Consider the following 26,717-nt stretch of genomic DNA (forward strand, 5'->3'; position numbering starts at 1 on the left):
CAGCAGATTCCCCCATTCCCAGATGCAAAAACTGCAGTGTTAAATGTTTTAATTGTCTAAATGCCAAATTTTGTAATTAACTATTTCTATGTAAGTTCCCTATGGAGTGTACTGGGTAAAATGTCTAGCTAGTGATTGAGTCTGTATGCTGTTTTACCAGAACATTCATGCTGTATGTGCTGGTAAAACATTCCTGAGTGCTTTCAGAGACACTTACTGAATGTGGATATAGTAACACTTCTCGTTCTACCTTGGTTTATGTTTATAGGCCGTTCTGTGCTGCTAGGTGCCGGCAGCCCAGTTTAATTACATGCCACAAAGCCTACTGCTGCAGGAAGGGAGGAGGAGCAAGACTTTTTCGCTGTGGTGAGCTGTTATATCTGCTGGGTTGTTTTACGTAACTTCCTGCAGGGCTCAGGTTCCTGCATGCTCGTTTTCGGAAAGTGAAGATAAGCCAGATTTCCATTCTAACCAAGTTCAAATCTCTTAGATGTACATGCCACAAAATGCAGTTCAGTCTCAGGTCTTATCTCTGGATGTGGAGTAACTAACTGGAATGAGATAACATAAGGAGGAGTGGAAAAACCAGGAGGGAAGTGGTGCCAAAATGTATATACAAGAGGACGTTTTGGAGACAGCCATTATGTTCATTGTGGCCAACAGACTTTCCATTACATTAACCTAGCCATTGAGTTGGGGTGAGACTGTTTTTCTTCACATTGAACTGTAGTTAAGTCATCCATGTAGGCATGATACAGCTCTCCAGTAATTTTCACAGGATTGCTCTGTTGGCTTGTCTGTCCATACCTTAAATTTGAGCCTAATGCGTGGAGGGAAGGTTGCATACAGCATGGGAGGTTCATGCTGGGTAGTTCAGTTCAAATAAACTGTCCTGGCTGCTCTTTCTGCCCTGTCTTACACTACTTTCTTTGAACTTAAAAAAGCAAGGTTGTTTGGAGGGGCTTTTTATTAGGTTAATTTTAGTTTAAATCAGTTCTGTCAGTTGGTTAACCACTTGGCCACATGAGTGCTTGTGCCAACACAAAGGAGACCTAGCTGCAGGAGAAGGAACAAAGGGTGAGAGCTTGGAGGGTGAGTCTTTTAAGCCAACAGTGATGCTGATAGGGCTTGTGGATCCATCAACAATGCAAGCATTTCTGCTCCCTGAAGCTCATTCTCCACGCATTTGGCCCAAATATAGTTTGGTCTACCAGGAAACAATCTAAATGGGGCATTCAGAGGACTTTCCAGGGTAACAGCCCTATCAAAGATGTGTAAAGTGACCCATTCATCTCAGTGGATGAGAGTGCTTTAGAGAAGAATGGAACTTTTTAATATAGGTCAGAGTGATGATTGCTCCATTTATCTGCCATACCTCAGAAATTTCAGTATTGCTATTTGCAAACTGGGGAGGAGACAGATCTGCCCTCACAGGGGAATCTGAATGGCCTCCCGGTAATAGTGCAGCTATTTGAGGAGGGAGAAGACTAAAGGTCTCTGTTTTTTATAGGATTGCTGCTCTTGCCATCATTACTTGGTGTTGGTTTTGATTTTTAAGCTGGATCATTTTCATGATGTAATTTATATTAAGATTCCCAGGAGCAGTTACATGGAAACAACTTGGTCTGGCCTTTCTGCTAAAAAGGAACCATGTTGTGGATCTACGTCTAAGAAGGCCTCTCCTCCCAAACCCTTTCAGTCCTACGGTAGTGCTCTCGCACATAACCATTTAGCATGTGTCAGATGGTGTCCCAAGTTCCATTTAACTTGCCCATAAGTGTGCCGAGACTAAATATTGTGTGACTGTAATAAATGTAAAGCTGTGATCAGAGCAGAGCCACAGCACAAGCTCAAGCAGATATAAAAATACACTGGAAGGATGAGTTGGATTAACTAATGCTATTTTTGAAGGGACTTTTTTTGATAAATCCTTCACTCTAGCGACATTCTATTTAGCCCATTGTCACTACCCTGGGAGATGCTGTCAAGAGGAGACAGACCATAGCTCTAGACAACCAGAATTCTAAATTTGCAACATTCATGTTATTTTGTCTCTAAGCAAAAAGTGATGTGGAATCATAACTACAACTGCAGCGAAGAAAGGTTGTCTTGATGCCACTTCGATTTATCTATCTCAGCATTCTACATATTCAAGTAAATTAATTGGTATCTGTATAAATGGGCGTAGCACATAAATATTAGATGATGCCAAATGCCCCATGCACTTGACATTCTTACCATTTTTGACCAAAAATAAATGTGAACAGCAGGAAAAAAGAAGATAGCTTTCTGACAAAACAATTACAAAAAGCAAGCTATGCTTTGCAGCCACAACGCAGAATGGAAGTGGAATCCCACACAAAGGGGAAGTCTACCTTCTTTGGACATTTGTTTGTCAGGTAAATCCCACTCTCTGGAAAGTTTTCTGAGAAAAAAAAACTTTTACTTGGAAAGCCACTTGTGTTCTTTTTTTTTCTGTCACTTCTTGCTTCGTGTCTATCCTCCAGTGTCGATATGAACAGTTTCCAAGTAGAGACTGCAAGTGTGCTCTGCAATTCTCTGCTCTGACCTACCAAGAATTTAGACAGTCCTTTGCCTCAGTGCTTTTGTGCAGTTCTCACCTGAACAACAGCATTTAAACACAGATACATATTTCTTGAAAGATCTACTTATCTTAATGAATAAAATAAGTATTTTTTATTTTCTGGAAAAAGAGAAAGGTTTTTTGGGGACGTTGTACTGAATGACAGCAAAGTTTTGGAAAGATTGGGATCCCTGTGCATCACTCAGAATTTTAAGTGGTTTGTCTTCCTCGCAGTGCTAACTGCCTCCCTAAGGTTAGCCTTTCTTCTGCGAGGGCAGTCACACTGCAACAAAAACAACCTTTGAGCTGCTCAAAGTTAGGGCTAGCACAGCTGAGAACTTGCTGGGCTGCTTCAACTCACACAGAAAACCATTTGCTTTTTTTTTTTCCCAACTGGACTAGTCTTGTGTCAGGTTAGTGAGCTGAACTGGTTTATAGGGGATCCAGCAAGCATCAGATTGCTCCGAGTAGCATGGAGGAAAGGGGATCTTGTTGCAATGACTTATCAAATCAGCTTCGGCTGCTTTATGCAACTTCAGCCTTGCGCTCATGGAACAGAGCAGGTAGAGCAGAACATGTAAGTGATCCATATTATTTTCAGTACAGTTATTTTAAAAACTTAATTTAAATCTAAATTGAACTAAACTGTTTAAATGTACTAGAGTGAATTAGGGTTGGATCACACATTTTTCTGGTTCACATGTGGAAGGAGTAACCTCTGATTTTAGTGCTGATAGGTATGGTGAGGTCTTCAGCTGGCTCAGCATATTCTAGAAGGATACCTGACTGCTGTGATAGCAGGGACAGATCCCTTGTTCTCCTACCAAAGACAGCAGTTCTGTATGCAAGTACAACATGCAAGTTCAAGGATGTATCTTTGAACCAACTCATTGCAAAGAGAGAAGAAAGATTTTTAAACCAATAATAATTCTAGTATTACAAGCCAAAGAAGGTTTGTACTGAGAAACCAATGTGAAAAGTGGTAGATAAGCATACACTGGAACAACTGTATGTCTGTGACACTGTATAAATGAATATGATCAAAAAACTATGATTTTCTAGGGATCTTTCTCTGACTTCTCAGAATTGTTTTAAAAATGCTAGTCAAATGGCAGATAAAATCTACCTTGGTGGATATTATTTACCTTCATAATGTCTCTCATAAAAGAATTAAAAAGAAAATTAACCATAGAGCAGGAAACAAAGTACTATATCCAGTAATATTTTTGTGTAAGATTTTGTGAAGAGGGACTTAGGTGGAATTTAGGCCTCTGCGTATAGAAAAAACAAGCGGCTGTTGCTGCTGCAGTAGGGACTTGACTATTTGACTTCAGTTGTGCCCCTGTGTGTGCCCAGAACTGACCTAGCTTTCACAGGGCTGTGTAGGTCTATACCCAAACATGACTGAGATCCAGAAATTAGTTTTTCTGCTTGAATACACTGAAAGGAAAACCCAGGAAGCGCATGCCTTGCAGGCAGTACCAGCTGTAGAGTTCTTACACAATCACAAGCTGACGTAGTGACTAGTAGGATTTTGCAGAGGAACGGTTAGTTATGGCATGGCATTTGTCACTTACCATGTCATCGTTCCCTGCACTGTTTCTATGTTTTCTGTACTTCATTTGGTTACTGGACAAGGCAGACCCCTTGCCCAGTACAGAACAGGGACCAGAACCCATGCCTGCCCCTTCTAGGTGGGCATCAACTTCGTGTACTTTCTGGCTCATTGAATTCTCCAGTTCATTGCTGCACAGTACCATACCTTCAGCGGGCAGATGGGGATGGTCCCCCATCCCAGCACAGGCAGGTGGTGAGGCTAGGAGGAGGGTAAATGCTGATAAAGGAATTAAGTGTTGTATTTTCCCCACCAGCCTTGCCTAACCAAAAAGAAGTTCTCTTATGGCTTCAACTGTTTGTTTAATTGCAGAGGACTAACTTGCTAGGAAGGTCATAGAGATGGTAACTGGAAATGATGGGATGAAATTTTAACTGTACGTGTTTTCTTTGATCAGTCAAAGTATTATTTTCTTTCAATTAAGCCTGTTAATTGTGGCATGTAAGTGAGCCAAGGCATGTAGGCAGAGGTTATATCTTTTATTAGACTAACTGACGTCACTGCTAAAAGCTCATAGTTAAGGATTATGATGGGAACTCATACCTTGTTTTAGTTTAAATGACTGAAGGTGAATATATTAAAGGGGAGCAAGCATGTACAAATGTGGGTGACCTACACGGATAAATAAGTCTATTTAATTTCTTGCTATCTGAGAGAATCTCTTTGCATGCTAATTTCGTAGAAAGTTCATTAAACCAACCTGTTGTATGGCTGATGGATCAGCATACAGCTGTGTTCTGCTGAGGTCTTGCATTTCTTCCTGCTTACAAAGCCTTTCTAACAGTAACCTTTTGCCTTCTGTTACTGTGTGCACTCTCTCTGTTAATAGTTTTTGGAAGTGGAGTATGGTGTTTTCAGAAGCACTTTTCTTAAGTGGAACAGGTGACACCTCTGTGGACAAAAGCAAAATATGTAGTTAGAGTGCACAAGTCAATGAACTGCTGACACTGAAGTTTAGCACATGCTAGATTTTCCTAATGTTGTCCTTCTGTTACACTCTGTTGCAGGTGTTGCCTGGTGTTGTGTCATTGTATAACAGCGAGTAGGAATGAAGCAGACCTTGTAAAAATCACTCATATTTGAAACTTTCAGTTTTGCCTAGCCTTCTGCAAGACGTACTTATCTAATAGGCAATAAATGAAAGTATATTTAATCACACAGAGTTAGTCCTGTTAGTATAGTTTGTGAAGGTGAACTGAGCAGGTTGAATTCAGAAATGTTGTGGTGTTCGGATCTGTTTGTGTTCATCTGTCTGTAGACAAGACATCATTTTGGCATTAAAAATAGGGGTGAGCCTCCTAAAAACTAAGTTTGTCATCCCTCATTGTTGGACATTTTGATTATTGAGGGCCTGACAATTCTGCCAGGAAGAAAAATAAGCTCCTGACCTTTCCTATATCAGATTACATGCTGCATATTTCTGTCCATCCCTTCATTTCTCTCTCTCAGTGATTCTATACCATACCATTTTTAAAATATTTTTTTTTCTTTTTCTTGCACTTGATTCTTATAAATCAAAGAAGTATTTCCTGATGTTTACCTCATTTATACCAGGGATGAGGACTGAAATAAAGAAATTGCAGTTTTCCTTAGGCCCACATTTTTATCAGGACTCTTCTTTTGCAGATTGTTGAGGGTGAGAGAATAATGTTGGTTTGGAGTTTGGTGTTAAGTTCTAGGATTTTTTTTTTTTAACTGTTTGAGTACTGGAAACCAGAATCTGGCATCCAAATCAACAGCAGTGTATAGATGCTTTAAAAAGTCAGGGGCTCTTACCATCATTCCAAGTTTTTCTCTTGATACTCAAGGATCCTGTGTTTGCTGTAACATCTCCCACTGAAACTTAGAAGAGAAAAGCAAGGTGACTATTTTGCAGAGATTCTCAAAGCACAGTCAGTCACATATCAAAAAGCTTTATACTACAAAAGCAAATGCATTGGGACAAGTGACCTGGAGCAATGAGAATCTTCTAGAAAAGAATCTTCTAGGTGCTGGGTTGGCACACAAAATCAGGGTGGAGACACATTTATTTGGCAGATGCCTGGAACAGCTTAATAACTAAAACTTCTTTTCTGGAAGGTTATTGTTTTACTGTCTGCTGCATCAGCATTCACAGCACAGATTACACAGTCCTTTCCCAGCATGCTAAAATGTAAAACAGCCAGGTTGGCTTGAATATTCATGGTGTTGACAAATCCCATTCACGGAGAGCAGAAATGAGCAGTAATATCTTCAGTTTCTGGATTTGGAAGAAAATGTCTGTCTTAAGAATGTGATCGAGCACAAGAATGAGGCAGGTGAGAAGCAGTGGTGTCATCCCATGGCTGTGTGGATGTCATTCCAGCCTCAACTAATGGCACTACCGTACAGTGCCCTTGGACACCACATTAGGGCTCTGATTCATGACTGAGGACAGTTGGCTTAAGGATGGCTCCAGCGGTTCCTGCTCAAGCTGTCCACCTGGCCTCTGCCTGCAGAAATGGTTCAAGTCCTCAACTAACACTTGTGACGTTGCAAATTATTATCTAAGATATCGAGAAAAATCAGAATCAGTTCTGGTTTACCATAACTCACTGAGCTCTAAGCTGCAGTGGTTAAAGTTGCTTCTACAAGAGCATCTGATCTGCCTGGAGCAGGGGCAGGTGCCCCTGAGAGCTGGAGCAGTTGGCCAGTCATGAGAACCCTTACAGCAGAGACAAGGTTAGCTGTGTGGTTCCTAGATCAGAGGTCTTTTGATACTAAAATAGAAACAAACTCTATTCAGAAAACTGATTCTGCTTTAGCAAAATTAATACAATAATTACAAATGCTCAAATAAACATCACTGCCCTGGATTTTTCTCTCTCGACTGTGGTGTGAATTGAATTAATGAAGTTTGCTTTTTTGGAGTCTTTGCACTCGGCTTGATTGTTACAGATTTCCACAGTTCTAAATGGTATGAGCTTGCAGCTCTCTATCCATAAGACTTTACATGCCTGCTAGATCACCTCTAAAACCTGCCACGTTTTCTAGCACCATTTCACTGTATCTTACTTAAGCTTCCAAAAGCACAAAGATTCTCCAATAACATTGAACGCTTCAGGTGCTTTCACCTTTTGTTAATGTTCTCACTCGTAAACTCCTCCAAAGACCATTTCCGTTCGCCGAGTATTGCCTACGTGACCATGCAGATACAGGTTCTTCAGTTATTTTCCCTCCCCATTCTGGCCACATATTTCACCCCTACAACATGGGTCAACAGGCAACTTAACTTTTTTTAAGCGCTTTATCTCATCACTGAAGTTTTTAGTACCTGATAGGAGACTTGAAGTTTCACATCCCCAGCTCGAGGGACCCAGAGGCTGTCTTCTTAAGATGCAGTCAACTTCATCGTAAAATCTCATTTTTCTCCTGGGATTACCAAGATGCTCGTTTTCCTTCTGCAGTGCACGGTATTCATATTTTAGGTTCTTGTATTTTGTGCGACATTGTTTCCAGTCTCTGTCTATACCACGTTTCATTAACCTTCTGGCAATTTCCTCAAATATTTCTTTATTTCTTGTGGCCCCTTCAAGCATTTGTTGTATCTTTTCATCTGACCATATGTTTATCAGAGCTCTGACTTCATTATCACTCCAGTGTTTTCCTGCTCCAGTATCATTAACTGTAATAACTTTAAAGTGATTTTGTGCTTCTTCCAAGGGAATGTGATTGTCTGAAAATTTAAATGAAACAACTGAGTATTGCTGAATATACATACATTAAAGTGTAATTGTAGCTAATGATTTGGTAACAAGCTGAAGGATTAATTAATGTTTATAACAATCTCTTGTCACGAAAACCTTTTAACTTTACAATGTTAATATCCATACATGATTACATTTATCTTAAGTATGCAAAATATGTAGCAAGTGAAATCTCGTGTTTCTCCAAGGCATCTAAAATTCCACATTTTGTCAGTGTAATTTTGTTGCTGCTGTTGTCAAATTAAAGACAGATGTATACAAGTGGTACATGCAGGAAAGCAATAGGCCTTAAGCTTTAAAGCAACAAGATATCGGCATTGATAAGAAAATGGCTTTCCAGTATGGTTTCAAATTAGAATGGCAAGGCAAAATAATATCATGCAAAACGAAAATGCTACTGGGGATTCAACAGAAGAAAAAATCTTACCTACGTTTTCAGAAGTAGGCAGATGCTGCTTATCAGATAAGTATAGAATGCAGTTTTGCTCATGACAGGGAATTCGAGCTATGAAACTAATTTTTAAGTTTAGTGATAAAGCTAGACTGGAGTCAGAAGTAAAAAAGTAGAGCTGTGTTTACAGTAGGGATCTGGTTGCTCCAGCTTTGGTACTGAAATTACAATGCAATTTTGTTTCAGAATAAAAGCATGGAAATGAATACTCACCTGTCCCAACCATCCGTTTTGCTACTGGTGTACAAGATCTGTCTTCTGAGGTAGTGCTTATAGAATCATCATCTATAGAAACACACAGTTTTAAATAAAATAGACTCGGTGTTAGGCAACTAAATTGCTAATGTTATTGTCATCCTCTTCAGGTAACACCTATCTTCAGTTAAAAATGTTGTATCCCATTAGTGTAACCCATTATCACATTATAACAAGTCTTCTGCCACATGCCTTCCTAAATCAAGTTATTTAGTGGCATTACTTATAAGCCGTCTTTCTTTCTGCCCCCGCATTACCCAAAAGGTAGCTGTGGATACAACACATTTAAAATACTTGATTAAACACGTAGGCATACGTGGATGGTCTGTATCTCACATGTAAGTCGATTTGCATAACATGTTTGTACACATTTATCAGCACGGGTGTGCCTTCCAGGTTTTCTTCCTAGGCGATGTGGGTGGGGCAGGCTTGGTGAGGCTTTGGTGCCATTTGTAAGGGCACGCGTCTGCGGATTCGCTCACGCCCAACAGGGCTTGGACTGCAGCCTTTCCCTTCGTGGGGTCATGCATGCTCCCCCGCTGCTGTCATGAAATGAGCAGGGGCTCGGGCCCTAGAAGACCACTGTCCCCCTCTCGAGTTTGGAAGCTGTGCACGTGATTCGGATGCGATGGGGAGGAGTGAGAGGCAGAGGCACCTGCCGGCAGACCTGCATGCAGTGTGGTTTCGCATGAGCCGCATTTCCTACCGCTGATGAGGCTTTTCTCGGGTCTTTGTGAGTTTCCCTGGTACAGCAGAAAGAAACTGAAAAGAGACCTTTGCTCCTTAATCCTACTTGCTCTCCTCTATTCAGGACTCCTTTTTACCACAAAAAAATAAGTGGTTTAGAGTCCATTTTAGTAAGCTGCCATGGTGGGTTTCAAAGCTGGGCACTGAGGCGTGCCTCTCCCTGATTCTGGGCAGGGAGGGATGTTAGGTTTTGTGGGGAAGGTTGCATGCTTTTGCCTGCCTTTAGGAGACAGCCATGTTTGTTTACTTTTGGGTGAAAGGCTAGTCTCTGATTCAGAGCTTTTGTGATGGAGATAACATAAGCAGAAGAAAAACTGGAAAACAAACAATTCATTAATGCTTTTGTGGAAATCTTTAGCCTCAGCTTAAATTGCATTTTCTATGTGTAGGGGTGGCTCTATCCAAAACTATTCTATGTGGCTTAAATGACAAAACAGGGAAGACAGAGCTGTTTTTTATTCTACCAGCATCTGAGTTCTCTTCAAAATTCCATCTCTAACAGGATAGAAACATCATTATATTATTTTTCTCCATGTCTACATGCCAGGTTTTTTTTCCCTCTGCAGAGCTGAGATTGTAATAGCTTTGCACTCTTTCACAGCATAAAAAATATTCCCTTCAGAAGTAAAATTCAGAAGCCCTCAGAATTCTTGAAATCATCTATGGACATCAAAGCCCAGCTTTGCTGACTCTGGGCTCGTTTTCTCATGCTTGGACTTCTCTGAGGCTGAAAGTTCGCTTTTGTGTGGAATGACTTTTTGGGTTGGGAGGGAGAGAAAGGTTAGTTCTCATCATTTTGGTAGGGGATGTCATAGACCAATTATCTTCAATATTGTTTTCAGTAAAGGGTAGAAGTAAATACTCCTTATATGTTTTGAAAAACTGAGCGCATGGGTTAGACTCTGTTAGAAATGAGAGATTGTTGGTAAATAAGCAGTGGTTCATTTGATGAGCTATCTATAATGGTACTTGCTAACATATGCACAGAGTAGTACTTGGAATTCATATTTGCTTTATAACTTGCTTTCTCTTAAGTGATTTGGCAAATACTTGTTTTCATAAGCCATATGCAGGAATACATTTTATACCTATGGAAAACTTAGAATCAGAAATTATACTCTCATAAGCGTGTGTGTGATTTACTTGGGGTACTAGAAATAAAGTGTTTTTTCATAAATAGGGTGCCCCATAACTCTTAAGAAAATTCTTTCATCTTCCTTTAACACTTGCAGCTATTGGAAATACAACCTTGGGCCAAAATGGAGCAGTAGGTCTACTCCTGGGCTCTTGAGTGATTTAAAAAAAAAAACCAACAACAAACTATTACCAAAAAACCCCACGGCTTTCATTTATGTGCTCGTTCTCTCAACCACGCTGGCTCTCTAATCTCTTTCTGCCTTTGGCAATGGTGCTTGTGTACTGCTGACTTGCGTGATTACTATCCTCAATTGGATATTACATGACAGGAACGGGGAATTTGTGTGTATAAGGCAGTCAGTTGATTTGCATGACATTTTATTCTGTGTCATTCTGTATGAACTCTTCTCTTTGCATTAGTGTGACCTCACTCTGTCTCTGAACTTTCAGGGACACAGCTTTACTTTATCCTCCATGTAACTTGTGTTTCTGTGTGTCATCGCTGTGATAGCATTGCTCTGATGTTGCCCTCAGTGTCATACTCCTTACAGTTGTCTTTCATAATCAAGATCAGCCCATGCAAACAGTTGTAAAAGCTGTGTTGGATAGGGTGTCTCAACACCCAAACTCCAGATAACTATAATTGCTGAGAAGGAAGCTCTTGCCTGGATCACAGAAATACTGATGTGTACAATAGAAATATTTTTATGGTAGTAGCTTTCAGTGTAAAAGGGCAAAGAATTGTTGTGCACAGAATCATTATAACAGAATTTTTTGTTCCTTCCATTAACTTCTGGGTGTAAACAGCAGTACCGTAAAGTATATTTTGATCCAGGATGTCAGGTCAGTAGATTCCAGTGTCATTGTTATTTCCTCTGATGCCTTTTTTTTTGACCTTCCATGGTGTCTATGCTCATCTATTCCAGAAGATTAATATCCCTACTGTATTCTAATGTTAAATTTCAACATTTTTAATAAAACAAATCTTCTCCTGAATACTTGTCATTGAATGTATGACTTCTACGTATTGCTGAGGCTCTGATTTCAGTTTTACTTGTAAAATAATTCAGAATACCTATGGCAATTGTTTGATAGTGAATAGTCTGAAATTAAATGCACTGTCATGAAGTAGTTGCAGACAAGGCATAAAATGTTCAGTGTTTCTGAGACAGCTATTTAGGTTTCCAGTTTATCCTCTCTAGCCGCTGTGTATGAAAAAGAACAGTATTTGTTACAATCAAATGCAGACTTACCCACATCTAGCATAATAAGGAGTATGTTGTCTGGGAAAATAAGATCTTGTTATTAATTGGGGGAAGGAGAAATAAGTGTTTATGCATTTTTGCACTACGATTTCAAACAAAAAACAGATTTTATCATAACCTAGAAGCAGAACGAGTATAATGTGCAGGAATAACATACGAACCTGCAGTTCCCAGTAAAGTAGAATGTGCTGTTATAACCATCAAGACACAGTCTTGACCTACCTATGTCAATCGTCTCCTTCTTTATTTGTGTAGCTGCCAGAGCTGCCGGGACGGAGTTGGCAAAGTCCCCCTCATCTTCAATGATTTCTGTAAAAAAAAAATTTACAGAGTTCTTATTAACTAAACAGGTCTTGAGTTATGTCTTGAGGATCGCTAACTTCAGAATGCCGTTAATGATAACTGTTATTAAAGATTTCGTCTCTTGATACATTAAAGCTGCCATTTCTCTGCAGTAGTGGGCTTAAGAGCACAGTGTATGCACTTATATATTACAATAAATCCAGAACACTACGTAACAGATGCATAATATAAGTTTGTGGGTTAAATGTGCAAACTCTGAAGCTATTTAAACCCGGATCAGAATTTGTAGAATGGTTCGCTGATTGTGGTTGTAAGATATGTAGTAGCTGGTGAACCTCTATGCAGCAGAACAGGCAAGATGGTGACTTTCATAAGGGGTGCTTCAGTACGTACTGAAATTATCGAAAGGCTCCCAAGCGACTGATGCCAAGAGTCACTGAATTAGCCCCAAAAGGGACAAGGGTCCTGACATTGCATCAGGGTGCTGTGCCTGGATGACTGAGCTGCAAGGCTGCCCGCGTGATAAAGACAAAGTACTAAATGCCTGTCCTGAGAGCATCCCCCCATCTGTGGCTTGCGAGGGCTTTACATCACACAGCTGGGGCCCCGGCTCCAGGCACGGTGACAGAGGTGACAGAGGTGTCCCTGGGCTCCCCTCCACGGGGAGGAGATCTCCGCTCCTCTGCCATTGGCCCTCCGGTGTTTAAAGGGGAACTCCACCCCTCCGCCCTGGGACGGACGGACGGATGGACAGGCGGATGATGCAAGTGGTCTTTCCGATCCTCATATCCAGGTGAGGACACTGCTGTGCAGAGATTAAATGGTGAAGGCCACACTGCAGATCGATGACAGCAGTTGCTGGCTCCCAGCCTCTTCTCAGTCCATTCAAGAATATTGCCCCTAAACATTGAGCAATAAAGCATGTTCTAGAGCCATTTTATTAAAAATTACCCCCAAAATCAATACGGCCTTGTTTGCATTAGACGTTCTTCATGACGTGACCAGCATCATGCACCTTTTTATTTTTTTTCCTTGGCGAGCCAAGAATGTGGGTAGGGAGCCTGACTTTTTTTCTAAGCCACCGTTCAGAGTTTTTTGGGGGAGGGCACGAGGAGAGCAAGGCTGAGCCAAATAGAACAAACCATCAACAGTTTCTGGCGTGGATAAAACACAGTGGCTCCATCCGCATTGTTTAGTGAAGCTATAGACAGTTGCCAGCAAATATGCTTAATCTCTACATTGTGTTTGAAGCATTGCTCAAGAGCCCACCACAGCAATGCTGTTGCAGTCCTTCCTTTTACCTGCTCAGACTGATACAAGCTCTGTGCTCTTTTGGCACTCTGTCACTATCGCTATTTATCCTGTTTTCTGGCTCATGAGGCAAGATCAGTAATTTGTCTCCCTATCCCTACTCTCATGTGCCTTGTATAGTATAAAAGGGGAGTGGGGAATGTCAAAGCTAGGGAATTTTTTTTAGCGTGTGGCCTATGTTTACTCTCCAACAGCTTGCAAAGTTGCTGCCGTCTGTCATGCATTTCTGTGAGACTGGATACAGACAGCTCTGGATGCACAGTTAGGAGTTTGCGTCTGCAGCCCGAGTATGCCGTGGGCTAAACCAGTGAATAATCAAGAATTTTTGCTTCTGCGCTTCTCTGAAACACTACTTCACACCAGCCCGAGGCATATGTATTAAAACATTGTCTTTTGACTTTATATCTGTACATTTTAAAATTCCAAGCACGCAGCAGTAAACCTTCAAAAGAAGCCGACATAAGTGCCTGAGTATGTACCGACTTAAGATCTTGACTTTAAACAACCATTTTTTAAAAAGCCCTTGCTTAGGAACGTATCTTGGCAATGTCATGACTTACTCCACATTTGTCATGAGAGGAACATTATAAAGTACGCAGGGCACCAAAAATCCTAAAAAAACAATGACAAGAAGAGTCATTTGTCTGAAGCAAAATGCTTGCTGTAGATATTTTTTAAGAACATCAGGCTACTGGCATTTCTTAGAATCTTGTTTTCATCTCCACTGTTGTTTCCCCTGGCACTTCAGATTTAATCAAACACCTATACACAGTCTGTGGTCATACTGCAAAGTCTGACACATGTGGAATGTACATGTACATGGAGTTAAAATTGACTGACTACGGCCTGTGCAAACTGAAGCAATTCGCTCTTCTGAATAGATTTCTGAAGTTAACTGTCCTTAAAAGTGATACCATGAAATAGAAAACATCAGTCAAAATGACTAAATTAGGTTTTATTTCCAGATTGATTTAATATGGCTATCTTTTACCAGAAAAGAGAAAAATTTACAGTGACCCTAGCCTTTCCTAGGCTGCTTTTGCAAAAAGCTAAATGGGTTTTGTGATTGCTATGATGCTTTTGCACCCTCTGCTGGCCAGTCTGCTGAGAAAGCTACTCCAGGGCAATGCTGCGAGAGAAATTTCAGTAAACTGTTGACAGTCTGTAGAAGAACATGTAAGGATTTATTTACTTCTGTCTTTTCCTTCTCAGGTGGGCATTTGAGCAAATACATGTGGACAGAGGAGAAAAACAATGCCATGAAACATCAAATAACTAGGTATTTTCCTGAAACTGGTGCATTTGACTAATACCATCTTAATTTTTTCCTTACCAGAGTATGGCAAACCATGCCAAAAAATGGCAATTTATAAAGATTGGCAGTGGCGATGATGTTACTGTGGTTAATAACTCAGATCTACGTGTAAGAAGCACATGCACTTCTGAGGGAGCTTGGGCACCTCTGTGCATTTACACAGCTGCGGTTGCCAGAAAGCAGATGTCTGCCCAGGCTAGCTAGTACATACCTAGACAAGTGTATGTATAACTTTGACTGCAGAGTACATTAACTCCATGTACTAATTAAGAAGATACCCTCATACAAGGTTAACAGAATTTCTAAATTCTTACTTATGTCAAATTTTTGTTTTTCAATTTTTTTTAAAGGTACATGGGTATGTATATATAAATTATAATTACATGCTTGTTGAGAAACAGTTTTCTACAAAAGTTATGTTGAATATGGAGTAGTCCTTAAGAAGTCACATCCTAAAGGCTATCAATTGTCAGACATCTACTGATATCAAAGAACCAATGTAATATGGTATCCCTGCCTGACTGCCTTTTTCGCTGTTTATCAGCAAATAAATTTATTAATACAGAGGTACATACAATCTCTTTACTTACCAGTTTCGCACTTTAAATTTATTTGAACTGTCTAGGAAAGGCATGTACCACAATTGGAGAATAAAGGGTCTCCATGATACTGTAATGTAAAAAGTGTGCATCTTTTCTCTGCTTTTATATCACACCTAACTATGTTACCATTAATAACATTAAAGTCTAGGTGCTTTTTACCACCCGTGACAAAATTATTTGAGTCTGTATTGTTCATTTGGGGATGAGGGAAAGAATTTTGGAAGCTGAAACTGCATCTTTTCATGATGGAGTGCTGTGGTTTTGCCTTTTTTTCCCCGCAGAAGTTTGAACAGTAGTCTTTAGAGTGGATAGGCTGAGCCAGAGACACTTCTGAAACACTTGCTATTTTAATCTTTCTCCACAAAATCAGATTGCAATTACAATTACCCAGAATCAAACAAAATATGCAGTTAAAATACACATATTTGACAAGGTAATGGTAACCAAGGTAAGCTATAGGTGTCTAAAACCTACACTTATCCTAAAGGAATGTTAAAGTGTCAAAAACGAGTACTCAGAACTTTACTAGAAGTATTCAATTAACTTTATCTTAAATAACTTGTTTGGAAGATTGCAATCCAAAAAGTTTCAATATTATGTAGCTGCAGGCAGTTGAAAACTATGTCAGATGACAGTTTAGTGGCACTGCTGAATCTATGTATTGTTACAGTGTCTTACTACTCTTCGTGTATAGGTAGTAATTTTACTTGTTGATGGGGAGAAATGGAATTTGACGCATTTAATCCATTTAATTGGATCCCACAAAGTACTATTTATGATTTCTTACATATTTTGTCTCTCTCAAAATGAGATCCCTATAGGCAATGCACTTTTCATGACAATCTGTTTTCCCCTAATGAATGCCTCAAGTGCCTACGGTGATCTGGTAAAAGGCCAGTTATATATTTCTTTGTTAGTAAATTTAAATTAATAAATGTAATTGCTCTTGAATGGTAAAACAAGAATACTACTGTCCAGTATACCTCAAATTACCTCTCATGATCAACCATGGCTTTACTTACTTGTCATAGCTGTTTCTTTCGTTACATGCAGAGCTGCCAGATTCTCTGGAGTAGTATTTACAGTAACATCATCTGTCAGAAGATTTTTAATTTGACATTAAAATCTTTCAAGTTCACGTTAGACCATTTTAAATTCTGTAAGACTACTCCTTAACGCCTAATTTAGACCATATTCTGCCTCATGCTACTGAAAGAGATCATGAGGTCCTCTGTTGTGGACAGTCAGGCCCATTAGCCTTCGAGACTTAGCCGAATGTTGAATTCCCACTTCCCCTGAAAGTTATGCTTTCAGGTGTAAACCATGTTTCTTTATAAAGAGTGTATGACCTTCATATTCAGTGCTAGTAGTGATACTCTTAAATGAAGTTTTCATTCCCTGACATGAGCATTTACACAATTATATTAAATACTGATCACATTATATTGTTAAAAATAGAATGCTGTATTAGTTTATGCACAGGAGACTGAACAACTCTAATCCTTGAGAAGACATAGTTTAAGTAAAAGTAAATGCAGTAATACATTGCACTCAACTTCCTTAGACCAATAGTTTCTTCTTCTTTACATCTTGGGTCATGAATCTTTGGAACGATTACTTACTAGACTGTTTTTATCAAATTTAGCAGAGCACTGTAAATGTGCACGTGTGCCTGTATTTATTGAAAGTATGGTTATCACTATGACGTTACCTCCTGCTTCAAAGTTTTTTAGGCCTCTGCATTTTCTAACCATCATTACAATGTGGGCTTATTTTAGAAAGCCATCTTAACTTACTAAATTTAGGGATTTATATAAAAATAGAAGACTTTTCAGTTTACCTGAGTCAGAAACTTTCTGTATATCTGCAACCCGTAGGTCTTCTGACATATTACTAACAGAGTCCTCTTCACCTGTGTCTCCAGGCATTTCTGCGTAAATAATGCTATGTTAATTAGGGCACCGCATTTGTGTACTACATAAGAACAGCTGTGCTGTGTCAAATCAAAAGATCCGTCCAACCTAGGATGCTCTTTATGCCAGCAGGCAGTAGCAGATGCATTAGCAAAGAGCCTAGAAACAGCAACTGAAGAGTGAATCTTTGCCCAAAATGCTCTCATAGTTTTCAGCCAGAGACTGTCTTTGTGTTCTATTTTTCTTGACTTCTTCCATTACTTTACTAACTTCTAGTCTTACATTTGGCCACCGTAATATCATCCCCTGTGTAGGATTCTTACTGCGTAATAAAGAGGTTTATGTTTAATTCTGTTCTTAAACAACAGGCCTGTTTCTGGTTGTATATACCAATAAAAAGTGTTTTAACTCCTGGGTAGTGTAGGTTCATCAGTCTACTCTAATTCTGCATTAATCCATCCATTACCAAGTTATTCGTCAATAACCACACAAAAATAAAGGCAAGCTCTGCCAGCATTCCTGGTGCTATTCTTGGTGCTGTTTGGAGACTTGCTCCAAAGGCCAGTAAAACTGGGCCACTGGGGACCATAAGAGAAAGACAGTTTAATTTTTAAGTTTTTAACCAATGTCTATAACTACAGACTTCTTTTGCTCAATGTCTTCATTTTTCCAGTAACACAGTCTGACCATCTCTCTCATCCATTTTTTTAATCTAAGCTAGAAACACGTCTCTTCTGCCATGACTTTGACTGGAATGGTCTCTCTGTATCGCTTTATCTTATCCCATGTCTTCATCTTTTTTTCCTCTTTTTGTTTCTTAATTCTATTAAAAAAAGAATCAATCTATCTGAAAGATTACCTTATAATGTAAAGTGAACAACTGGGCAAAATAGTAAATTTCCATTCAGTGTTTCCCCCCGCCTCCAGCAAATTGGTTAATCTAGCTAGTTGCTTTTTTTTCGTTCTTTCAAGGTCTCTCTAGTGCTGGAAAACTAAAAATTTTAAATGATATATGGGTAGCTGAAGTACTTACCTATGGAGTCCTTTTCTGATTTTGCTTCTGTCCATTCTGGAGGCCTCTCACTTTCATCATTATCTGATTTACTTGCTTGTTCCATGGTGCTGTGCCCCAGAATAGCATCCAGTTCATTAAAAAATTTCATACTTTTACTTGTACTCCCTGAGTCTTGGGCACTTTTTACACTCTTGTATTCATGTTTCAGATTTTTGTATTTTGTCCTGCACTGCTTCCAGTCCCTGTCAATTCCGAACTTTTGAAGTCTAGCAGCAACCTGTTCAAATATTCTTTTATTTCTCACTGTCCCCTCCAGTTGTTGCTGGATATTTTTGTCTGACCATATGCGTATCAAAGCTCTGACTTCATTAACAGTCCAGTGTTTTCCTCCTTCATTTGCTACTGTTGGAATAAAAGCCGGTGTTTTGGAAGCCTCTATTGCTGACGTTGGATTACCTGCATCGTGTGGGGTAGGGGAGAGACACAGATACGGGTTACCTGCATTGGGTGGTTGGGGTGGGGAAAGGACAGAGAGAATGAGAATGAAGTATGCCGTTTCCTCATGACTTGTCTCTCCAGAGAAAGATGGAGCAGAGGTGACATTAAAGTCAAGCTATTGGTTATTAATTTGTCAGCATTTTGTGAATTCTGACATCATTTTTGCCTTCTCTTGAAAGATAGCGCATGTACATTTAATTAATCTAAGAGGAACATTTCTTTCTTCTGTGCCCTAATACACGGAACTTTTACTTGTAATACCTTTGAGAATAACCCGTGAGCTGTTTTATCGTTCAGACATTAGAGAGGAGAAGAGTGCTGTTTGGAAGATACAAAGTGCTGCGTTAGCACAATAATAAATTGGGCCCTGAGTCACTGACACTAGCATAAAGACTTAACTTTCTGCATTCATTGCCATACTTTTGGTTTTACACGCATGGAGAGCTTTAAACCAGGTAAGGATGTGAAGAATCTGATCCTTAACTCTTAACCAAGCCCGCCTTTTGTGGGGAGCTGAGGAATGAAGACTTTTGCCTTAAGTCACACAAGAACATTTGTGTGATAACAAACCCAGTTCTCATGGTACAGAACCTCCTCCTTTCTCAGTGCAGGTCAATATAAACATTAATATTTGAATAATCAAAAATATTTGGGGTTTTTTGTAAAAAAGTTTTGCGCTATCTTACTCTGCAGAACTAATATTTTTTTTTATTTTCTCCAGTCTTCAACTTTATTTTTTAATATTAGGAGTTAAAGGATGCCATGCAATTACTTAAAACACTGAAGTATGATCTCTTGCACTTTTTTAATGTTTCCTTGTTTTTAATTATGAATTTCCTTTAAGACTTCATTTTGTTTATCAAATTAGTTTGGAAAGTGGTTTCTCATGCATTTTCTAAATCTTTGCAAAAATAAATATATTTTTTAAAAAAACACCATTCCAGTGCTTTATCACAGAGAGTAAATACAAAAGTGCACGGTAACTGACACAGTTTTCTGCAGTCATACTGAAGTGATAAATGCCTTTGCAAGTGTCTTATTCTAAAAGGGCAAGCCAGGTTACAGGGGTTGGATACTTTATAGTCACTGAGCTTTGTGTGATGGCAAAAATACCTGACCGTTGCTTGCACATACAGCTTCAGCGGAGCATACTTGTGTATAGTAACCTGTTTGGGGACAAACTTGTCCCAAGTAGAGGCATTCTTTGCTAGTCTCTGTAATTCATTCTAGTTGTGAAAAAACTGTACTAACAGATACCAATTTTTTCTCTGTTAGTCCTGTGTTAATCAGACCTCTGCAGCAGCCAGCTCACTGATATGTTGTTGAGGGTAATTTTCAGGTGATATATCAATTATGTTTTCTTCATTTCTTCCTGAGGGAGTGAAAGAAAACGCCTGTGTACAGGTGAATGCAACTGTAGGAATTGCCACGGTTGACAGCTGCCAACATCAGATAGGCTTGATGTAGTCTCTGCTCAGTGTTACCACAAGTATTTCGACTATCTATTTCCAGAGTGGTTTATTCTTCACTACCAGAGTGCACCACGGAGACCAGAGGGAAAAGGCACAGGTGAAGAAAAGAGGAATAAGAATGCGGAAGGTGCTCCCTGCACTTCCCAGTCAAAGCCATAGAGTATGGGGCACGCTGGGAGGGATGAGGTTTCTTTAGTTCTTGTGTAGACCAGTATTTCTCACTAGTAAGTTCATTTCCAACCGAGCTCACTTTCGGTTGTGGATATGAGTTCAAATGAGTTCTAGTGACTTGGTGCATTGCTTATTCATTCTGCTGTACGCAGCCTGGAAAACGGTGGCTTTGTTTGTTCCTCATTCCCTTTAAAAAGCATTGTGATGCAAAATATCTTACCCACAAGCACCACTTTGAAACAAAGTTGTTACGGTCACTGTGAAAATTTTCCTTATGTCTCAAATGTATTTTAGCTCTAATTTGTTTAAAAAAATTGTTCAGACAGGATATACATTATTTTTCGATCTGCAAGATGTGTTTATGCCATATTTGATTTTTTTCCTAAGATTCGTCAAAATGAGAAATCTGCTGAAATGAAACCAAAATATTAAGCAATATAGATAGAAAGGGCTCAAAATTTTTCTTTCAGTGGTGTCTGAAATAGTGCCTGAAATCTAAAGACTAAGAGAGGCACTAGGGAAGACATTTTAGTATCAGTACATACTTCAGAGCCCATGCAGTTGAATTATTTTGCTGGCTTTGTAGAAAGCAGCTTTCCCAGAATTGAAGATTTTTTAGCAGGTGAAATGAATCCGCTTGGCAATGTGTTGCAAGAGCACTGAGTAACACAGACATATTACTGTAAAATTTGATTCAGATACTTACTGCAAGAAAGTTTTGTTTATATGTATGTGCATATAATTCCATGTGAGATACTTGTCTATTCCTTAATTTCTTGTTATGCCGGGCAAGAGGGGTGTAGTGTGTAACATAAAAGCCGTAGGTTTAGCTGGGGCCTTGTTTTCTGCCTGAATACGGCACCTTGGAGATTCTGTAGTGAAAATTGTTGTAACTGGACTGGGATGTATGCTAGGGCACAGAGGGTACGTAAAAAATTGAAAGAGCACATAGGAAATTCAGGACAGTGCTGCTGTTCATCCAGGCAAGGAATCAGCTCATCGGTTGCCTAATTCTGCCTAAAATGTGTTCAGGTTTCTCCCTTCCCTTTAGCAGCCCCTTGAAGGGGCTCACACCTAGGATTTTCTCCCTCCTCCTGGCTTGCCAGGTTTGTGCCTTTGCTCTGTAATGACTTTCCTGAGCAAAACTACGATAGTAGGATGGTTTCCAGATGAGTTGTTGTATGGTTGGTTGGACTAAAGCATTGCTGACTACCCCTTGCTTGGAGAGAGGGTACAGCTGCTTTGAAGACCACTGCAAATCTGGATTGCTCAGTGGGACAGGTCTGACCTCTGCCTGTCTCCCCTGGCTCAGGCCATCACTCATGCTGCTTTAAGCAGAAATCACAGGAGTTGGAGAAAATCCGCAAGTTGACATGGGTATCACACACTACCATTTGGCATACTTTCCACTAGCATTTAACAAAATTAAATGGTTAATGTGATTAAGCTATAGCATGGGATGTGTTTTGAATGCGAACGGTGGTCATGCAGGAGTTACATCATATACAGTGGTGAGTATCTAGTGATGCATGAGACTGCTGAGTGCTAAAACTGGGAAGGAGATGGTGCAAAGGTGTGGCTATTTTAAAGCTGTGTTGATCAGAAACAGAATGACGGCGTACTCAAGCTATCAGAAAGTGCTCTGACAGCCATGCTGCTTTTTAGTTTTTGATCTCTCTGCGCCATCATACTATACCTAGTTGAACTGGTCTGACATGTGACATAAAAAGTAGTGGATCTCCTGGAGCATCCTCATCATCTTCTAAAGAAACTGATATTTCACCTGGGAAGGAAAAAGTTTTTAGATGAAAAATAGGTATGGACTAAATTAGCTTAAATTAGTTGAAGTGAACATGTCCATACACAATGAGAAGATTATTAACTTTGTAACCTCCACACTTAATTTGTATTTAAATTAAATTTAAAATTCATTTGCCTTGTCCCCATAAGGGGACACAAGTTATAGGAGGCAAATTAAATTATTTTATATCTTGCATATGAAGCCTGTTTGAAATGTATTTTAAAATTCTTGTAGAAACCGACTTGATTCTAGTGACTTGTATCCTTTTCTGACTCTCGGTATTTGGGGCGGACAGCACATTAAAAGTATAGTTTGAAAGCAGATAATGAAAATAAGAGATATACAAATAAAAGTGGACTTTGCACATGGATTCAGATAACCACAAATCCATTTATATAACAAAAAAAGAAATTCCAAGAAGAGTATTTAGAGAAGAGTTTGAAGAAAACAAGTGTGTTCTGCCAAGAGTCCTGGAAATCCATGGAATTCTTTAATGGCACAGGGAAAGCGGGAAAGTATTGTGACTAGAGAACCAATGTATTTGTAGCCGGCAGGATTCAGTCTAGCTTTTTACAGTGTAGCATTCCAACATTTGTTTAAAAAGGAGTACTACAGCAATTGCTAGGTAAGTTTGGAGAGCAGCATATGTAAGTCAGGTTCTGAATCAGCTTAATTTTCACAGAGGACAGACTTCTTAAGTTGTTCTATGGTAATATGCTGTATTCAACGTACCATGTTGACAAGAGGTTTGAAATGTTGATTCACTGGGACGGGGAGTGAGCTGCTGTCAGCTCCAGCCAGGCAGGTCACACAGATCAAAGCTACCTGTTCAAAGGTACTGCGGTACTTCGTCACGGGGAGCAGCAACGAGGTGCGGTTAGGATGCAACCTGGTATCCCTGACGTAGGTGAAACTGAAAACTGCGTTTGGATTCATTTGGAAACATTATCCCAAATCCCCCTGACTTTCAGCAAGGCTCAGAATGACTCATAGATGCAGTGGCCTGATCTCTGACTGCTCCCAGCTGTCCGCCTTGCTTCTCTGGCAGGAGCTGCTACCCCCTGCGGCCGGGCTGACGGAGGGAAAGGTGTGCTCATGCCTCCACCTCTAGCGCCAGGGCTGGCGTTTTATCCGCTTAAGAGCTGCAAAGCAAACTGCGGAAAGGGGAAATAAATTCTCTCTTGGAAGGCTGCCGAGTGTGCCACGGGTACTAGGATAAGCAAGTTTAATTACACTGTAATATTAAAAAGAAGCAATTTATTATTTTAGGTAAATAAGAACAGTTAACACAAAAAGATGTTAGAATATTTGAGGGGGGGGGGAAGCATCTGATGAGCAAAAAAAGTACTCAATAAGAGTATTGCGTACTTATAAAAAAAAATATGCATATAAAACACTTGTCGATGACATGTTTGATATTAAAGTCCAGACATGGAAAACTATGTATGAGTGGCATTTTCAAGTCCGCATTTCTGAAGGATCTTTTTGCATTTCTAGTAGCTGTCTGAGTTTTGTACATATGATAATATTGTCATTGCTGATGCATTTCTGCTCAGACTTGATAATTTTTCTGCATTTGCTGTGGGAAAGTGAAAGGCAAGGAAAGTGGCCAATGCGTCAATATTTAAACATAAAGAGAGAAGTATAAAAGAGCGTAAGTAACTTAACATGAACTAGGAGGTGAGCTTTACTTTTGTAAATCGTGTACTCGATTTATTAATACTTGATTTAACTTGAAACAATCAAAACCGGTTAACAAAATGGGAAGGTCATTCATTTGAACTCTAATGAATGATACCATTTTTCATAGTGCACCATCACGCTACATAGATTTTCTTGGTTGTTGATTACTGGGATAATAGACTAAATTTTAAGAGAAGTGAACATGTTGAGTTGTGTCTTTTTTAATGACTATTTAAGCTACAACTCTGTGCTTGCCTCTGAAAACATGTATTTTGGGAGGACAACATGACCATCTCTGGCTTGCACTGCTGTATGTGCTTATGCAGAAAGTGTCGTCTTTCCATGAATGAGCTGGGAATTGGTGTGTGTGTGTGTTGCTACTGAGTTTGTCCCGAGATACCTCTCTCCTAGATTTGATTGTCATTTTTAGTATTAGTTTCTTCAATTACACTTTCAAAAGACAACTGATTTTACAAGATATGAAGAAAAAAATCAGGGAAACACTATGGAAATGCCATTCAGTCCCATAAAAGTAGTCTCTTTTTTCCTTCCTTTCCCTTCCTCCCCCTCCCCAGCAATCTCCCAGTAGTTGAGATAGTCAAGCAAATCAAACACAAAGACATGCTTTGTAGCTTTACGTTAAGGATGGATATGAATATTTAGACTGAGGCTAAGCAGAATGGTAAAAATACAGTAATTTCTTCAGGAGCGTGCCCTGTCCCTTGTCATGCTTTTTAAACAAAACAAATGAGTATAGCTACTAGGTTCGTAAAATAAAGTAAGGCGCGCACGGTGGACAGTATTATTTGGCACAGGTTTGGGTTTGTTGATAGCATTTTGTTCTTGCTACCCAAGTCACAAGCCTATAGACACCCTTGGTTCCTCCAGCTCTGTCAAAAGGAGGCTTCCCGGCCTCTTTTTAAAGAGGGGAGGGCCCATTTTCCCCTCCTCCCCTGTAAGGCTCTGTGGTTGAAAGGGAGAAGCCCAGGAGGGGGCCCGCAGGGACGCAGCTGTACTTTGGTCTGTTTGCCTTACGGAGGAGGACGCCCAGGCGAAAGCAGTCCCCTTCCTCCCGCAGGCCGTGGGGGACCAGCCAGGTTCACTGCCGGGGCAGGGGCAGGGGCAGCGGGCTGCCCTCGCCTGCGCGGGGAACCGCCTTTCCTTCTTGTGGGAGCGACACCGCCAGATCTGCCCCCGCAGAAGAACTCGTGAGCATCAGCTGCGGAGCCACAGATGCCATTTGAGCCTTGCCAAGTGCCCTTCGAAGTCCTGAGCTGGGCAGCCTCCCCTGAGCAGGCGCTGCAACTCCGACTGCAGTCCGAAAAGGACTGGGCCTCCAGTACGGCCTTACTTGCTTGACTTGGAGTCTTAAATGAGGAAAGTTGATGTTCTCACAGCTGTTCTCTCTGCCCCTTGTTACGGATGTCTGCATTCTGCATAGCTGCAGGACACGTTTCTATCTTAGTGTCTTTTCTTTGTGGCTGAATTACGGTTGTTGTGGGAACCTTTGCATTTAAATTCTTGGCATTATTACGGTTAGTTGCATTTAATTTCTGTTTATCCATAAAACTTGTTTGTTTTTTTACTTTAAGGGAGTAGCAGAAATGCTTGTGCATTTAAGAGATATATTTAATTATATCACCTTTAAAATCAGACTGTCCTAATGCTTCAAAATGAGGTGTGTCTCACCCAGGGGTAAATTTTTTTTTTTATATTCCAGTTTGGGATTCGCAACTGAAATTAACCTTTTCTGATTTAAACTTGCTAGAGGTCTAAGTCAGATGAGAATTAGGATTAACAGTTGGTGCAAACTACATCAAAACACAGAGGGTAATCTAAGGGCAGGTCCTCAGATGAAGGACACTATCTTAGTTTTCACGTAGTCCTCAGAAGTGTAACAGCTTGTATTAGCCTCAGTTCTGCAAGTTTAAAAATAAAAATGGATTGCAATACACAGTGCAGAGAGCACATGTTAAAATATTACAAAATTGCCATTTTAACTTAAAAGTGACTTTGACAGATTAGAGGTTTTCTGCTAGTGGCGACAAATTAAGGTCAAGCGTTTTGTTACGGTAAACAATGACAAGAAAAATGGCAATTTCCTTTCCTCAGACCTGTAAAAGAGCATTGTAGAGAGAGACACAGAAGGGTGCAAGGGCAAGCTAGATGTCCAGCTCCTTTCTGTGCCTTTGGCAATCTCCCCTGATACTAATGTTGAGTTTTTTGTTTTCTTAAAAAAGATTCGCAATCTTAATTAATGTAAATTGCCACATCCTGTGGGAAGAAACGGCTAAGCGTTGCATTTCTCTTTTTTTAGCCATCTTATTTTGGTACTTATAACTGTTATTGGGGCTTATGCTTTAGTGACATTTAGGATGTGACAAGGAGATTTGAGTCATGTCAAATAGCAGATTGACCCTAATGAAATGTTAAGCACAGCTTAAATGCGTATGTAGAGAGGGCTGAATAAAACAAGAGATGCAAATGATTTGGTAAAAACCCCTTCAGAATAAAAGCAGTTGTATTCATTTGGTTTGCCTCAAAATAGTCTGATAAACATGATGATTTTTACTTTCCCCACTGCATTACAATTTTTAATGAGAAGTTATTAAACATCCCTCTGTTTCTCAAATATTCAATTTGAATTGCTTACAAAATAATTTAATTTACCTTTAGTCATCATACCTAAATGTTCAGTTACAGAGAAATAAGAATAAAAATCCTAAATTCCACTTGTATCACAGATAACGATTTTTTTAAGAAATCATGACAGTTTCAACCTTTACTTTTATCTTTCTTTAAGTTTACATCTGAATTGGAGCTCTACAAAACCTGCTTCCAAAGTACTGCAAAC

At 39.7% G+C, this 26,717-nt stretch overlaps 2 protein-coding genes across 2 annotated transcripts in view; both read right to left on the minus strand.

The window, feature by feature from the left end:
- The window catches only part of LOC103926342 (multifunctional protein ADE2), a 19,515-nt gene extending 15,138 nt beyond the window's left edge, over positions 1-4,377 (minus strand). Inside the window, exon 1 of the mRNA XM_009335205.1 lies at positions 4,347-4,377. Coding sequence (XP_009333480.1) covers positions 4,347-4,377 — 31 coding nt within the window. The remainder of the gene's footprint in view (positions 1-4,346) is intronic.
- A 291-nt stretch (positions 4,378-4,668) lies between these two features.
- The window catches only part of LOC103926281 (trihelix transcription factor GT-2-like), a 22,842-nt gene continuing 793 nt past the window's right edge, over positions 4,669-26,717 (minus strand). The window contains exons 2-10 of the mRNA XM_009335137.1: positions 22,076-22,162; positions 18,257-18,694; positions 17,151-17,240; positions 16,333-16,404; positions 12,002-12,088; positions 8,589-8,660; positions 7,492-7,893; positions 5,976-6,041; positions 4,669-5,090 (exon numbers count right to left, since the gene is read on the minus strand). Of these exons, the coding sequence (XP_009333412.1) occupies positions 4,870-5,090; positions 5,976-6,041; positions 7,492-7,893; positions 8,589-8,660; positions 12,002-12,088; positions 16,333-16,404; positions 17,151-17,240; positions 18,257-18,694; positions 22,076-22,162 (1,535 nt within the window). The 3' untranslated portion in view covers positions 4,669-4,869. The remainder of the gene's footprint in view (positions 5,091-5,975; positions 6,042-7,491; positions 7,894-8,588; positions 8,661-12,001; positions 12,089-16,332; positions 16,405-17,150; positions 17,241-18,256; positions 18,695-22,075; positions 22,163-26,717) is intronic.

Source organism: Pygoscelis adeliae, unplaced genomic scaffold, assembly GCF_000699105.1.
Source record: "Pygoscelis adeliae isolate BGI_AS28 unplaced genomic scaffold, ASM69910v1 Scaffold21, whole genome shotgun sequence".
Classification (NCBI taxonomy): Eukaryota; Metazoa; Chordata; class Aves; order Sphenisciformes; family Spheniscidae; genus Pygoscelis; species Pygoscelis adeliae.